General features: G+C 45.2%; 1 protein-coding gene across 1 annotated transcript in view; it reads left to right on the forward strand.

The window, feature by feature from the left end:
* Positions 1-14981, forward strand: part of SOS1 (SOS Ras/Rac guanine nucleotide exchange factor 1) — a 108435-nt gene extending 93454 nt beyond the window's left edge. The window contains exons 14-24 of the mRNA XM_068129357.2: positions 1024-1146; positions 1389-1492; positions 1642-1864; positions 2178-2297; positions 3433-3595; positions 3824-3941; positions 6631-6803; positions 7857-7973; positions 11026-11329; positions 11761-11864; positions 14332-14981. Of these exons, the coding sequence (XP_067985458.1) occupies positions 1024-1146; positions 1389-1492; positions 1642-1864; positions 2178-2297; positions 3433-3595; positions 3824-3941; positions 6631-6803; positions 7857-7973; positions 11026-11329; positions 11761-11864; positions 14332-14838 (2056 nt within the window). The 3' untranslated portion in view covers positions 14839-14981. The remainder of the gene's footprint in view (positions 1-1023; positions 1147-1388; positions 1493-1641; positions 1865-2177; positions 2298-3432; positions 3596-3823; positions 3942-6630; positions 6804-7856; positions 7974-11025; positions 11330-11760; positions 11865-14331) is intronic.
* The last annotated feature ends 1957 nt before the right edge of the window (positions 14982-16938 follow it).

A 16938-nucleotide genomic window follows, 5' to 3' on the forward strand; every position in this document is an offset into this window, starting at 1 on the left:
ACTTTTGACTGGTAGTGTGTATATATATATATACACACGCACTTTGATTCACTTTTCCCAATTGATTTGATTGTGAGGTTGTATTGTTTGTGAGGATTTGATTGTGAGGTTGAACCAAAGTGATATTTGGCAAAGGCTGTCAAAATATATATAGCAACGACTTTTATTCAAATGAAAACGATATTTTTTTTTTTTTTGTATACAAGATCGAGGCTCGTGAAAGAGCGAACATTAATCACACAGAAAGACAAACCGACACATAAAACATATAACATCGGGAGTGGTAGACAAGATGGGGAGAGAGGAGGAAGGACACAAACACAACATTTGAGAGCAGGGACCGAGAGACATCGAGAGATCTGTGGGAGGGAGAGGGCTTTGGGGGGGGGGAGGCATGGGAAGGGGGGGTGGGAGAGGTATAAAACATATGGACACTGCCAGGACTTGCAGGAAAGAAGTTGGAATTTCAAACAAGGTGGATCTGGGGTGAATTAGCGGGGGTAGAAGATTACACGACGTGTAACACAGATTACACGACATAACGATGCCGCAAGTTATGCATTGTTTCATTATTTATTAATTAAAATTTTCACAGTACATATTTTACGAATTTCAGCATGGTCAAACATGAACGTATACCGTCTTTGCTCCTGTCCTACAGGATTTGTTTGTTTCATCCATTGTGTTTACATTATCTGACTGATAGGTTTTCACCACAATTGCACTGACACATTCACCGCACGGTTTGTTCGAATTTTCCTGTGTACAGCTGGCATGCTCACTTCGTATCGCTTTATATATCTTTTGACAAAGATGTTTTGAGTCTCAAAGTCACAAATTTAAGTTTTTGGTTTTTGCAAAGTCTTTCTTCCCGATCTATGGAGTCTGTTGATAGCCATTCTCAGTAACCTCCACGACTTGTTACACCACAAAGTCACATGGAACCGCCGAAGCTATGCACCACATGGAATGTGGGATTGTGTTTCAATCGCTTGCATCCAAATATGTTTCACCTGTGTCCAGGTTCAAGATACCTGACCCTAAACCATCAGACGCAGACCGCTTGGCACTCGAACAGGGAGAACAGCCAATGAGTGCAGAACTGAAACGGTTCCGCAAAGAGTATGTGCAACCTGTACAACTCAGGTAGGCCTCATCAGATACCTGAACTGTGTGTGCATTTTGCTAAACTTCTGTCATTTTTAGTCTTTTTGAAAGTTGGTGTAATGATTCTTAATGATGGATTGAAAATACTAACCTTTGTGCACTTTGGTTGGTAATTAGACATTATTCGGAGGCCACATGCCATGCTCATCACGAGGAGTAGACATAGAAAGAACAGCTTCGATTAACCATTTCTGTGCTCATGAAACGTTTTCTCCATGCAGGGTGTTGAATGTCTGCCGGCACTGGGTTGATCATCATTTTTATGACTTTGAGCGAGATCCCAACCTGCTAAGCAAGCTCGAAGGCTTTATTCGAGATGTTAAGGGTGAAGCACTGCACCTCACACGGGCAGGACGTTATGCAGTGCTTGCTTTTGTGTGTGGTATTTTTTGGAAAAAAAACCAGAAACTTTGATTTCATTTTGTTCAAGCTCTTCTACCCTGGCTCATGCCTCCCAATTTTCAACCCTGTCAGGAAAGTCGATGCGCAAATGGATTGAATCTATCACAAAGATAATCCAACGTAAAACGCAAGCTCAAGCTAATGGCCCGAGCCACAACCTGACGTTTGAGAGCCCGCCGCCACCCGTCGAGTGGCACATCAGCCGCCCTGGCCAGGTGGAATCCTACGACATCCTGACTCTACACCCGATCGAGATTGCTCGGCAGCTCACACTTATCGAATCCGATTTATACAGGTAATGCTCCTCGGACTTCTGAAGTCACCAGTAACTCGACATAGAATGAGGAACTAGTCTTGCTGTAGTGTGGTCGAATAGTACAGAAGCTAAATCGTGACATTCCAGCATTCGAACAGACTTAAAGTAGCGACTAGTTTGAAGAGTTTTAATTTTATAGCTTCCCATCATGTAACCCAGAGGAAACTTGTTCTTCTGCAGGCACAGGATCTTAAAATCCTCCCCAGAGCTGATAACACCAAAGCTTCTTGCCTATCCTGCTTTTTGTAAGTAAAATCCTACGCCAGAGCTTCTGTCTTTTGCCATTCCCTAGGGCTGTACAGCCGTCGGAACTGGTGGGGAGCGTGTGGACGAAGGAAGAGAAGGAAATAAATTCTCCAAACCTCCTGCGCATGATCCGACACACGACAAATCTCTCCTTATGGCTGGAAAAGTAACCTTTTGCTTTCCCACTGGCACACTGAACTAACATAAGTATGACTGTGTCTGTAATAAGTCTAAAATGGTTAAAATGAGACAGATTTTATTGGTATTGGCTGGAATTCCATGTGCGTGCACGTCTGTCTCTTTTTTTTCAGGAACTCTTAATTTGGGGATACAGTAACTGCATGAGCTCGCAAATAATACATTTTTTACCAAGTTCGAATCAACTCTTTAACTTGGATTTCTCGCAATAATTGCAATTCCTTCACAACATGCGCGCATCCTAAAAAGTTAGTAACACCTTTAAAACCATAGGCCTACACCTACATTCACAAAGTGCTCAAATGCATCAATGTGATCATTTCCAGCTATTTGATTATTTAACATGATATTTGAAATAGAGATGCTTTGTCTTCACTTAAATAATTTGCTGTCTTGAATTCATCCTCTCGGAAAACCAGCTGACACCCCGCATTCCCTTGCTCTTTCAAACAAGTAAATTATTAGATTTGATAGAGTTTTGTTTGAGGAAACGTTGAAAGTTTGCACGTAGTTGTACAGTATTTTCAATATTGTTGCTATTTTGACAAGTAAAATTAGTGTCCTTCGCACTCTAAAGTTGACATCACTGTACCGTGGGACCCCGCTATTCGCGGGGGATACATACCTGGAAAATCCGCGAATAGCGGGGCATTGTTTCATTGGAAAAAGGGGGGATAGGTTCCCGAGTTGCGAAAATCCACGAAAAGAGAGGACCAAACCGCGAATGGCGAGGCAAAATCTGCAAATGGTGAGGCAAATCTCGTGAATGTCGACGATAATCCACGAAGGTCAAAAATCCCACGAATGTATGCCACGGCGTTGTTTCAATGCCCCTGAAAAACCGCAAATTTGCGGAACACGGCCGCGAATATTAAAAAACCCGCAAATTTTCGGGACGGAGAAACAGGTCGCATTTTATCACCCACGAATACGTGGAATCCGCAAATAGCGGGGTCCAACTGTATTTACAAATACAACCTCCACAACCCCACCCTTTCCACTTTTTCAAAGTTAATTTATTATTGGTAGTATAATAACATCTTTGAGGCTTGTTGGAATGGGCCTGGTCACGAATGAATGGACTCACAACTGTGCTACTGCAGGTGCATAGTGGAAGCCGAGAACCTGGAGGAGCGTGTCGCTGTGATTACACGCATCATTGAAATTGTGCAGGTTTTTCTCGAACTCAATAACTTCAATGGCACATTGGCCATTGTGTCCGCCATGAACTCTGTGCCTGTATACCGCCTTGATCACACATTTGAGGCAAGGATTCTACACACCCATTCCCTGTTTTGCACACATCAGACTATTCTCCAATCAAACACTGATTTCGGTTTCCAGGTCCTTCGCTAAAATAACCAGTTTATTTGATCTTCTCTTTACAAATTAAAATTGATTGGTCATCTTATGTCAATTGACTATCGAATCAACCTCCCACCAAATGTTACCAAAGATAACCTCTCTTTTTTTCCACACCTTCTTTCATGGCAGAAAGTAGCTGAAAGTAAGAAGAAGGTATTGGAAGAAGCTGTGGAGTTAAGTGAAGATCATTTCAAGAAGTACCAGGCAAAGCTTCGATCTATTAATCCTCCTTGCGTGCCTTTCCTGGGTGAGCTTTAATGAGTGGAAATAATATACAAAGTGAACATCAATTTATTACCCACTAGAAGATAACCCAGTTCCACCGCACTGTTGTAAGGGAATTCGTTTCCAATAGAGTGTGGAATATTTATGGAGTTTTCTTGATTTTTCTTTGATAGCATAATAATCACGAACCGTGAAGACTGCTAACGTTTCTCGGTGAAATAAATCGATGAAATGTTAATTTATATGTTTGATGGCATTGACTGAATAATTTATGGTTATATTATTACTTGCAAAATCGAAGATTTGTCAAATATATTGATTTTTATTTATTTTTGTATTTATTTTTACAAGTATATTGATTGGTTGGTCTTGTGCGTTCTTGTCTGTCTGTCTGTCAATCGCCTACAGGTCACAATTTTAAACCGATCTTCACGAAAATTCACCAGATGGTAGAGTTGGTCATAAGGAAGAAGCCTATTGATTTTGAGGTCAAAGGTCATCTTCAGGTCAAATTTCTAAAATTGTCAATTTTCATCCAATCGACTTGAAAATTTAACAGGAATTACATGTTGAATCACTAAATTGGGAAACCAACTTTTTTGAGGTCAAAAGGTCAACTCAAGCTCAAACTTCTAAAACCATCAATTTTCATCCGATTGACCTGAAAAGTAAACGGCAATTACATAGTGCATCACTGAATTAGGAAACCAACTATTTTAAGGACAAAAGGTCAAAGGTCAACTTAAGGTGAAACTTTTAAAATCGTCAATTTTCATCCAATTAACTTGAAAATTAAACAGTAATTACATGCATCACTGAATTGGGAACCCAACTATTTTTGAGGTCAATAGGTCAAAGGTCAACTCAGTCAAACTTCTTATCATCAATTTCCATCTGAAAAATTATCAATTTTAATCTGATTGACCCGAGCTTTGATTAAGATCGGTAATTTTAATTTGAATAAAATGGACAATTTGATGTATCTATGGCAACTTTCTATTTTGGGGAGGGGCAGATTTTGCAAGTATCGTGCTCTGCATGACGTCTTTCTTGTTCTTTACTTCTTTTCAGTGTACGAACTAGTGACTGAACCTATACACCGCTCGTTTGCGCAACTGGCCATAAAAACGCACATAGCTCAAAATTACGTGAATATCGATATTTTTAGACCTCCGCATGCACTATCCGGACCCAAGAGTTTTTAAATGAGGTATCATTCAGCATTATATGTGCTGTGGTTACAACGTTTATCCTGTTCACACACAACCGTGCAATATGCATTTATATAGGTAGTAGCAAAAGTACCTGTCCCCAGTGATGGGAAAAACAGGCAAAAGTACCTGTCCCCAATGACGGGAAAAGCAAACAGAAAATACCCATCACCAGTGAAGGTAAAAGTTTACATTAATCTATCAAGTTAAATCATTTCATGGGATTAAAAAAGGTAAATTTTGTTGCACTCAAAAATCCGGCCTTTTCAATTTGAGACCAATTACTCATCCTTTTTGCCAAAAATTGCTATGTTGGTCAACTTGGCCTCAATTTGTGGCCTCAAAACTGGATCTGAGGCTGTGGCCACATAGCCCACTTTACTTCCCGCACAAAGTTGTATCTGTACCCTGTGTATGGAGTTTGTAGCTTTAAGGATGTGGCCGTGCATGGAGAGACAGAGACAGAGAGAGAGAGAGAGAGAGAGAGAGACACAGAGACACACAGACATTCGTGCATATCAATATACCTATACATATTTGAGGTGTATGTGTGTATGTGCGCCCCATTTGTCGGCCACATCTTTTGACCCATGGGGCTCAAAATTGCCATGAAGACTTCATTCCCACATGGTGGTTTTGCACTATATACCTTCCCCCATCCCCCTACCAACTCTCTCCACATCTCTCCCGATATCCCACATACTCCCCCCCCCCCCTTCCCCTCCCACATGCACAGATATATATATATATATATATATCTAGCTGAATAAAGCTACACAATGTAAGCCCTTTGCTATTTCAACGCTACCTGGTTTTTCTCCACAGCTGCAAAACATTCACGAGTTGCAAGCAAAACATTCACAACATTCAGAAAACTCAGCTGCAAAACATTCATCACACAACCGAACCGGCTGGCCAGGCTTAACATTTCACTGGAGCTAGTGAGGGCAGGAATTTGTCCAGTTTGCCAGCAATTCATCATGTATTGTACTCTATCGCACGATACCATGGTTGTATCTTTTGCATCCACCAGTGATCATTACTAGCAGACAGTTGGATCCCCAGCTTAAAGGTCCATCCGACAGAGGGTAAAGCTTAGCATCACACATGAGGGCATGTTTCTTTGGATTTGTTCGTATAATGCCTATGCTTCGGCCATCATCAAGAGCTCCTTCTCCATAGTGCCGTTGATGTATGTTCGAAACAAAACTTGGCAGTACACCACCACTTGAAGTCATCCTCCATCTCTCTGAGTGATATTTTCTATCCTCATTAATCCTCCCCATCTAGTTGCAAGTCGTTATGTTTCCTTCAGTTCCACCTCTTCTGTTCATTCATCCCCTAGTTGTGTCCACCTGGTGTTGCACTACCTCACTATCAGCATTGGCCTTCTACTCATGCCTCTTCCCTCTTATATGAGAATCAACTTTAAATGCAAAAAGTGAAAATAACTTTCCACAATGTGACCCCGTGGCCCTTTTACCATGACCATGGATGCAGGAATTTACCTCACAAACATCCTCAAAACAGAGGAAGGCAACCCAGACTTTCTCAAGGGACACAATAAGGAGCTCATCAACTTCAGCAAGCGCCGCAAGGTGGCAGAGATAACAGGCGAGATTCAGCAGTACCAGAACCAGCCTTACTGCCTGCGTGGAGACGTCGATATCCGGGTGGGTTTCTCTATATAGTTCAAATCGAGTTTCTCTGTGGAATTTGTTTCTATCCCTCATTTTATGGAGAAAGCCTGGTGTTGGCCTAGCGGTTAGGGTGCCGGCTTGGGATCCTCGGATCCTGAGTTAGAATCCCGGTTGATCGTCGAATTAACGCCAGGGAGATTGACTCGGCCTGTCATCCTTCTGAGGTCGGCAAATTGAGTACCAGCTTGCTGGGATGAATGATCCCGGTGTGTACCCCGGTTTAGAATAGGTACACCGTATCCCTGCGCATCGTAAGAGGCGATTAAGGGTTGTGGCGTCAGGAAGGACATTCGGCCATAAAAAACATTGCCTCAAACAGGGAACCATGATCGCCATGGGGCCCGCAAGGGTAACCCCCACTCTAGCGGGGAAACTGGCCTTAAAACGATCATTCATTCATTCCTCATTTTATGGAGAATGGATAAATGGCACGGATCAACGTGCCACTTGTAAAACAGATTTGCTTCAGCAGATGTTAGACGATAACTGTATGTTCCAAGGGGCCTTCAGAAGATTCCACGAGAGAGACAATCCAGATGGACCGACTTTATCTTTCAATCCAAATGTGTAATTAGTAAGAAAATATTTTCAGACTAATTATATATGGTACACATGTATCGACAAAAAAAATTCAAACCTGACCTAGTGAGTATCACTTTAGTTGAAGTTCTAGAATGCCCAGAATTCTAACAACGGGTAACTCGAGCCAACTGGCCTACCAGTTTCACTCTTGTTGGGCCATTTTCAGTATCACTACAGCTCTGAGTCTGTTATGCAGGCCTTGGCCTGTTCTAAGCTAGCAGAGCAACTTTTATATTTATATTTCCAGTTTCAATCAGCTGTGTTCAATAAGGGAGAGTTAATCATGGGTGAGAGAAATGATTGGCATTGAGTTTGAAATTGATTACCGACCTCGATGAACAACATTCTCAAAGTTTGGACCATGACTGTGATTGGTTGCTTGAGCATGCACTCATCCGAAATAGCGAAACATGTTTGTTTTTGTGCAATCTTTCATTCTGACAGAGATTTTTTGAGAATCTAAATCCAATGGACTCTGCCTCCGAGAAGGACTTCATGGATTACCTTTTCAACAAGTCTCTTACCATCGAGCCTCGAAACGCCAAACAGCCCCCCAGATTTGTAAGTACATCAGATGGCACAATGGTCATTGTATTTTTATGGTGTTCCGCAGACCTTTCACTACCCTTTTCTTCCTGATTCTCAACCCAATGCTAAACTAATTCCCTATGACCTCACAAATAATAACCCTTTGCCCACAATTTCATGCTGTCTTATTTTAATACTGGCTGTTTTCCCACCCTACGGGTAGGTTTCAAATGTAAATTTGAAGCAGAGTTCAACATTTTTTGGTACATGTTGTCGAGGCTCGTATAAGAGCTAACGCGCAGAACTAACAAAGGGAGCAGGAGACAAGACGGGGTGAGAGAGGGAAGCACAACAACAGTAGGGAACAGGGAAATCATGAAGTCTGTGGAAGGGAGAGGGCTGGGGCGGGATACACTGGATAAACAAGATGGACACTACAAGGACTTTCAGGAAAGAAAACAGAGAATTTGGAGGAGATGGATTTGGGGTGGATTAATGGGGGTAGAAAAGATCAAGGTTTTGAATGTGGGAAGATATGACAAACTAAAGGCCTTGTTTCCACAGAGTGAAGCCGAGATAGGTGTGAGACAGGAGCACCAGCCCAGAGGAGACATCAGTACTCCATCAAGCTGTGCATTAAAGCTTTGTAAGTGGTTAAAAGCTCAGTTGTGCCATGGAAGGATGGAGAATGGCCAATTGGCGACTGGCTTTAGAGAGATCGTTGAAAAAGATTAGAAAAAGCACAGGGCCCAGAATACTGCCTTGAGGAACACCAGCCTGGACAGGAAGGGAAGATGAGAGAATTCCATATGAGCCACGCATTGACCATGACATGAGAAGAAATCAGCGAGCCATGTGTGGAGGTTTCCATGGATACCATAAGAGGAGAGTTTGGTGAGCAGAGCGGGGTGCCAGACCGTATCGAAGGCACGTGATATGTCAAGGGAGACAGCTCTGATTTCCTGTTTGGTGTTGAGGACCTCCATCCATTGTTGAGACAGCAGAAGCAACATGTCCAGAGTAGAATGACCTGGTCTGAATCCAAATTGATGATCAGAGATCAAGCCATTGGAGAAGAGGAAAGATTTAATATCTGAAGGGATGATGGATTCCATGACCTTGCTGACAATTGGGAGTAGGCTGATTGGTCTGTAGTTGCAACGATCTGTTTTTGCACCTTTTTGTACAAAGCGGTAATGTTGGCTGATTTCCAAGCAGATGGCAGATGACTTTAAGAAAAAGAGAGGGTGAAGATAACAGAAGGGAGGATGACATAACCAGGGAGAGATACTAAGGAGTCAGAGATGTCTTGCAATTTGCTGAAAAAATGTACTTGACTTATTTGACTTATTGACTTGACTTATTTGCTTGACTTGACTTATTTGCTGAAAGCAAAGATTGTTTCGGTTATGTAGGTGATAATTTTAATAAACCGCTTTCTACTACGTACTTAATAGACGCGCACACATTGTACTATGTACTTGATAGACGCACACATGTATTTGATAGATGTACCCACGTCTTACTGAGAGAGCAGAGCTTGGACTGCACATGCACGGTTGCCTGAAATTAGCTCCTGCCTCATACCCTCTTACTGAGGAGAGGGGCGGGGCTTTCCACGCCCTTGTGCTGAGATGGGTGGAGCTTTCTGTGGCCTCGTGCAGAGAGGCGGAACTAGCATCAAGCAAGCAAACTGCGTTTTATATACTAGTACACCCGCTAAATACGGGAGGGGCAGAAAGGGTCATTCCTCTTTGGGGTACATAGATTACAGTCGATCTATGGTCTGGTCTCAAGAACATTGGGTGTGTGTTCATTTACCAAGTTTCTTGTGGAGAGATCGCCAAGTGGGTAAAGCATTCGAGCAAGCATTCCATTCAAAACCGTTAAGGAACGGCTGGCTTGGCAAGCACTAGCTAGCTCCTTGGTAAATGAGCACAACCCGGGCTTCCTCCCTTTCAGTTTCGTGTTAAACAGAAGGAGCGAGTTTCAAAAGTTCACTATGAAAAACGCCACGGTAATGGCAGAAAGGGTCATGTTATTAACCCAACACTTATGGGGTACCTAGAGTACAGTAGATCTTCGCTCAGTTCTGTCAGTAAAACTTAACTCACGCATGTCGGGATTCCTCCAAATTTCTTCATTTAGTGTTATAAACAGCATTAGCGACTGTTTAAAAAGCTAAGCATACGTGTTTGTGGTTTATAATATTCATTACTATTCATTAATGTTCATTACTTCTGGTGGAGGCGACTGCTCCCACGAAAACGCCATGGTAAGCTATTTATATACGTTGACTCGCCGGAAAAACCCCTATGGGAGGTGGGATATTATTGGTATTAATATTGTTTTGTAGTAACATTAAATTACACTATTATCGTTAGTTTTGTTATTCGAAGCGGCCTTGGAAAAACGCCGCGATAAAGTTAACTTAATATGCATATACACCTCAACACGCAACCCTATTTTTTTTTTTTTTTTTTTTTTTTTTGTATATTGAATCGAGGCTCGTGAAAGAGCTAAAGCCCATTGACGGCAATAGTGGGGAAAACCCGCTCGGGGGAGAAAACCACCTTGGGGAGGGGGGCAAATGAATGCGCTACAACCTTAATTAAATTATGTAACCCTTGGTCATCGTGTCAAGTTTGGTTGAGATTGGATAAGTAACGACAGAATGTATTGGCGTCAAAAATTCATCAGACAGACAGACACAAATGGCGTATTTTAGTATGATACAGTATATATTTTGATAAATCTATTATTTTCCATCATCAAATCAACAGAGTGTACTTCAATTTCTTACCCATTGATGGACCTTTCCTCGTTGTTTTGTATTTACACTACATTCTTCCACTGTCTCACTTGTTTAAATGATTCCTCCATGATTCTGTCAGCAGTCGGATGGTTTCATTTCCATTGACATATAAGGCATTTGCTATTGTGTTGGAAGACAATGAACATACCTCATGACGAGGCTAAATCCTGGACATGAGGATGCATAACCGAGTTGTACGTGATCCTCTATTTGGTGCTTGATTTTGCTGACCGGACTAATCGCTGTTATTTGCTTCCCAATACAATTCAGCCCCGGAAATGGATATACACATTAAAGTCTCCCGGCGTTCGCCCGAGTACGACGCGTCACCCGTCGGTATCCGGTCCACTTCGAGGGCACCCGATGCCCTTGGAACGTGAGCTACACAAGATCAGCTACAGCCGTATTACCGAGAATGAAACCGAAGGCAACCCGGAAGGGACGCACTTTGTCAGCCAGGCGGCGTCGGCTCCAAACTCGCCCAACACCCCTCTCACGCCACCGTATTCGGCTGCTTCGGAAACCTGCAGTGTGTTTGGAGAGCAAGATCCGGCCAGTCCCCAGAGCAGCTCGAGTGAGTAAAAAAGGAGAAATTAAACAGGCCTTCTACATGGTGTCAAAGTAGGGCCTGATTCACAACAAGGTGGGAAGGTATCATCGGTGAAGGTGTTGCGGGAGGCGGAGGAGACCCAAATGGGCGTGCTGTGATCAAGAAGCATTTGCATGCTGCTCTTGTTTCTTTAAAAAAAAATTAAATGTCAGATTTTAAATATTATTTAGTATTTCATTCCCACACCAAATGAAATGATTTTTCTAACCTCATCAGTCTCTACGGTATTCTAAAAATGTGGCGGTTTAAGCCTCGTGCAATGGCGCATCCTCAAGCACACGATGCATGTCCTTTGTAATTACGAGTCTGTGCAAATAGGTTGGTTTTGTTTGTAAGTACCAAGATGATTGGGCTAGTTAAGGGGGCGTAACTTTGCACACACCGATGCCTTGTAGATTCTCCATCCATCGCCAGCCTGCCCCGGCCCGAGGACGATCCTCCTCCACTGCCTCCTCGCCGCCGACTTGACCCGGTCCCTCCGGAGTCGTCTCCGTCCAAGGTGAGCACCTCCAAATCCCTCAAATCAAGCAAAACGTGCGATTCCCGAGTTCATTTTAAATGTAAAACCCTAGCAATGGATATCTGTCGTCTTAAATACTTGTCGGAGCAGCAGGTGAGCTCTATTGGTCGCTGCTCGCTATTTAACATTGTAGTCTGGGTTTAATCACCAATGGGGTCAAACTAGGAGACCACTGTTCCGATACAGTCCCAGCAGAGAGTGGTGTATTTCAGAGCACACAGACTTCTATCAAATGTGATGTAAAGCCATTCTGCACTTTGGTCATGGACGTTCAAGATCCCACGGTATCTCTTGAAAACACTTGGCAATTGTAGTATCTAGTCCCATTCTATTTACCTCTGAGCTGTCTAGTCTGAGTCGATTTATCGGCCTGACTATAAACTGTCGGATTGGTACTTTACAGGCAGATATTATAATATGTCCCGTCCCTTGGATGGATGTTAAGCCAGGTTAGTTGGTGGACGTTAAAGATCCCACGGTGTTTTTTGCAAATAATAGGTGAACTTTCACTGGCACCGTAAATAAATTACAAATTATTACCCTGATCGACTGCTGGGAAGGCAACCGCAAACCACCCAGCATAACCAAACCACCCAGACCCAGCATAACCAAACCACCCTGACCCACCATAACCAAACCACCCAGACCCAGCATAGCCAAACCACCCAGCATAACCAAACCACCCTGACCCACCATAACCAAACCACCCACCATAACCAAACCACCCAGCATAACCAAACCACCCACCATAACCAAACCACCCAGCATAACCAAACCACCCAGACCCAGCATAACCAAACCACCCTGACCCACCATAACCAAACCACCCAGACCCAGCATAGCCAAACCACCCAGCATAACCAACCACCCTGACCCACCATAACCAAACCACACACCATAACCAAACCACCCACCATAACCAAACCACCCAGCATAACCAAACCACCCACCATAACCAAACCACCCAGCATAACCAAACCACCCAGTTTAACCAAACCACCCAGACCCACCATAACCAAACCACCCACCATAACCAAACCACCCACCATAACCAAACCACCCACCATAACCAAACCACCCAGCATAACCAAACCACCCAGCATAACCAAACCACCCAGCTTAACCAAACCACCCAGACCCACCATAACCAAACCACCCAGCATAACCAAACCACCCAGCATAACCAAACCACCCAGACCCAGCATAACCAAACCACCCAGCATAACCAAACCACCCAGCATAACCAAACCACCCAGCATAACCAAACCACCCAGCATAACCAAACCACCCAGCTTAACCAAACCACCCAGACCCAGCATAACCAAACCACCCAGCATAACCAAACCACCCAGCATAACCAAACCACCCTGACCCACCATAACCAAACCACCCACCATAACCAAACCACCCACCATAACCAAACCACCCAGCTCACCATAACCAAACCACCCACCATAACCAAACCACCCAGCATAACCAAACCACCCAGCATAACCAAACCACCCTGCTCACCATTACCAAACCACCCACCATAACCAAACCACCCAGCATAACCAAACCACCCAGCATAACCAAACCACCCAGCTTAACCAAACCACCCAGACCCACCATAACCAAACCACCCAGACCCACCATAACCAAACCACCCAGACCCAGGATAACCAAACCACCCTCACCCAGCTTAACCAAACCACCCAGACCCAGCATAACCAAACCACCCTCACCCAGTTTAACCAAACCACCCTCACCCAGGATAACCAAACCACCCTCACCCAGTTTAACCAAACCACCCTCACCCAGTTTAACCAAACCACCCTCACCCAGTTTAACCAAACCACCCTCACCCAGTTTAACCAAACCACCCTCACCCAGTTTAACCAAACCACCCTCACCCAGTTTAACCAAACCACCCTCACCCAGTTTAACCAAACCACCCAGCATAACCAAACCACCCTGACCCACCATAACCAAACCACCCTCACCCAGCATAACCAAACCACCCAGCATAACCAAACCACCCACCATAACCAAACCACCCTCACCCAGCATAACCAAACCACCCAGCATAACCAAACCACCCTCACCCAGCATAACCAATATGGATTTTGCCCATTTTTTGCCCTTGGAGTGAGGGACAAATGAAGTCGCTACAACCTCCGCTGTGTGACCCTTAGTCCTCTTGTTGAGTTTGGTTGAGATTTGACAAGTAACGACCGAATGTATCGCAGTTGGACAGACAGACAGACAGACAGACATATTGTGTATTTTAGTATGATTAAGGTAATGGGGTGTGGATAATGCAGCGGCATGTTGTGCAAATGCCTTCTTAGGTCTTGCGTTATTATTGGTAAATGGAATGAGAAATCGACGGATGAATCAAGGTGGGGTTCGGGTAAAAGGGTCAGAGACAGAAGGACAAATGACCAGTGAGCTTGTTGTCTTTTAGATCATGTCGAGACCGCCAGAGAGCCCACCTGCCATTCCTCCACGGCAGCCCACCATTCCGCACAGACCGTCCTTTCAAGAGCGTTTTACCGATGGATTTTCACAGGGTTCGCCTCTTCCTCCTCCGCCTCCACCTCGTTCACACACGCTGCCTCCTGTCCCTCACCGCCCACTCGAAACATTTGCCAACGACGAGCCCCCGGAACAAAGTGTTTCCCTATCGCCCGCGCCCTTCCCCCTGTGCCCAGTCTCGTTAGGCCGCTTCACTCGATACACCGACTCCGCGCTGCCTTCTACGCCGACATTCTCCCCCAAGAACTACTCCCAGAACCCCACGTATCATGACTTCGAATGTGTCTCCTTGCCCTCGATGCAAGGACCGCCGCTGCCTCCACGACCTTCCTGTGGCAGCCAAACATTGCCCAAGTTGCCACCAAAGACGTACAAGCGAGAGCTACCGACTCCACGTTCCCGTGTTTCCTCGCAGGAGGGCTCCGAATTGCAGTGAAGTAAAATGCATTTCGTCCCTTCAACTCGCTCTCCATCTTTTCTCGACATAAGACTTTGGTATCGCTCCAGCTTCTGTTCAGAAACCATCGCACGGCTTCAGGAACGGTTCGAAGACCGAGGCAACGGGCGGTGACCTCCATGGGCAGTATTGGATTCCTGTTTGGAATTTGCTTTCCACAGAATTTGCGCCATGGTTCAAAAATTTGATGCCGGTGGTTATAATTTGCCTCTTTTTTTTCCTGAGACCTGTTCCTCGTCCACCATTACGGCAGAAGCTGCCTCGAACCGGATGTGCCAGTTTTGCCGGAAATGGGCCGCCCGCCATTGGCCGTATCTACCAATCGGGTTTAACGGTAAAGCCGACCAATGGAATGAGGGCGGATACAAAAGAAACTTTTCTCTTGCCCGCGGGACTTTGCCTGGCAGAGAGTGAGGAAGGGTAATTGCCCGACAAATGGGCACCGCCCTCTCACAAAACCTTCGCTTCATCCCGTGAGTGGAGGCGACCATCGGGAAGACGAGCTTTTACCTTGGCCTAGATGTATCGTGATCACCTTGTGCAGCATGGAGGCAGCTACCACTGACTGTTAGCTCCTGGGCCTTAAGTCTGTGGTGGTGGGAGTGGGTGGGGACGTGGGGGGTATGATGGGGTGGGGGATACACAGGTTTGTTTGAGCTGCCACCCCCCGCCCCCCCCCCCCCTCCTCATGCCACCCTCTCCCCCACCTCTTAATTTGTGTTAATTTTTGCAGGAAAGGCTACATGTTTAGAACTTTGGCGATCTAATTACTGGTACTTACTTTGTAAACTGCTTGTCTCCAACTGAGCCAAGCCGGAGTTTCCCTCGTAGTCCAAGTGTCGCTGCCGATAGAACAGGCCCTCGTTTCCGAGTGGGCCCCATGATGAAAGCACTCGGTGCAAAACCATCACGGTGCACATCACGACCACCTGTATCCCGCGTACTGCGGTAGCTTCACTACTTGACCTGTATGTGAGAGGTGTTTGTTAAATGGGTTCAAATAAGCACTTGAGCTGGATGCTGTGTCCCAGCTACACCGACTACCCACAAATTAGCACTATTGTTCGGCAACAGTATTTTGCCATTTACTTTTCACGTCCGTTGTTACGTTCCAAGAGCAAAGTATCATGTAATGCCGTGGCCATAACTGCCTGTTCCCTTTATTTTATTTTTGTCACCATCTTCCCTGTACCCCCCCTTCCCCAATCCCCTTCGTAATTCCCCCATTTCAAAAATTAGAACCAATAGAGATGTGTTTAAGGTGTTTCTCTCGGCTTGGGCCTGCACTATTTATCATAGCTACCGGCAACAGGTCCCCAAGATACTTGATGCCACTGCTGAGGCCTTCCATTCTTGTCAGTGAAAGAGCTGCAGCTCTCATTGTCCACTTTAACACCCAAGACGGTTTTAGCAAGTGAAACTTTTTTAACGTTGTCTTAAATGATGCATTCTGTGTCTCCCAGAAACCACAAATGTTATTGTACCACCACCACCCGTACCACACCACCACTATCACACCCCATCCACCCTCCATCACCCCCACCCCTATCCCACCACCATCCACACCCACCACTACCACACCCCACCCATACCCACCACTTCCACACCCCACCCACTCCACCACCCATACCCACCACTTCCACACTCCACCACCCATACCCACCACTTCCACAACCCAACCACCCATACCCACCACTTCCACACTCCACCACCCATACCCACCACTTCCACAACCCAACCACCCATACCTACCACTTCCACACCCCACAGCCCACCCACTCCACCACCCATACCCACCACTTCCACACTCCACCACCCATACCCACCACTTCCACAACCCAACCACCCATACCTACCACTTCCACACCCCACAGCCCACCCACTCCGCCACCCATACCCACCACCTCACCACCCCACAGCCCACCCACTCCACCACTTCCACACCCATACCCACCACTTCCACACCCCACCACCACGAACGTGAAAAGTGTTGTTTGAGCTTTGTGCGAGCCATTTTAAAAGCCCTGTTTGTGCTGCCCGGTCATAATCATCCGTTTTGTTGAAGACGTTTCCTCCTCC

Source organism: Myxine glutinosa, chromosome 9, assembly GCF_964187855.1.
Source record: "Myxine glutinosa chromosome 9, kmMyxGlut1.1, whole genome shotgun sequence".
Classification (NCBI taxonomy): Eukaryota; Metazoa; Chordata; class Myxini; order Myxiniformes; family Myxinidae; genus Myxine; species Myxine glutinosa.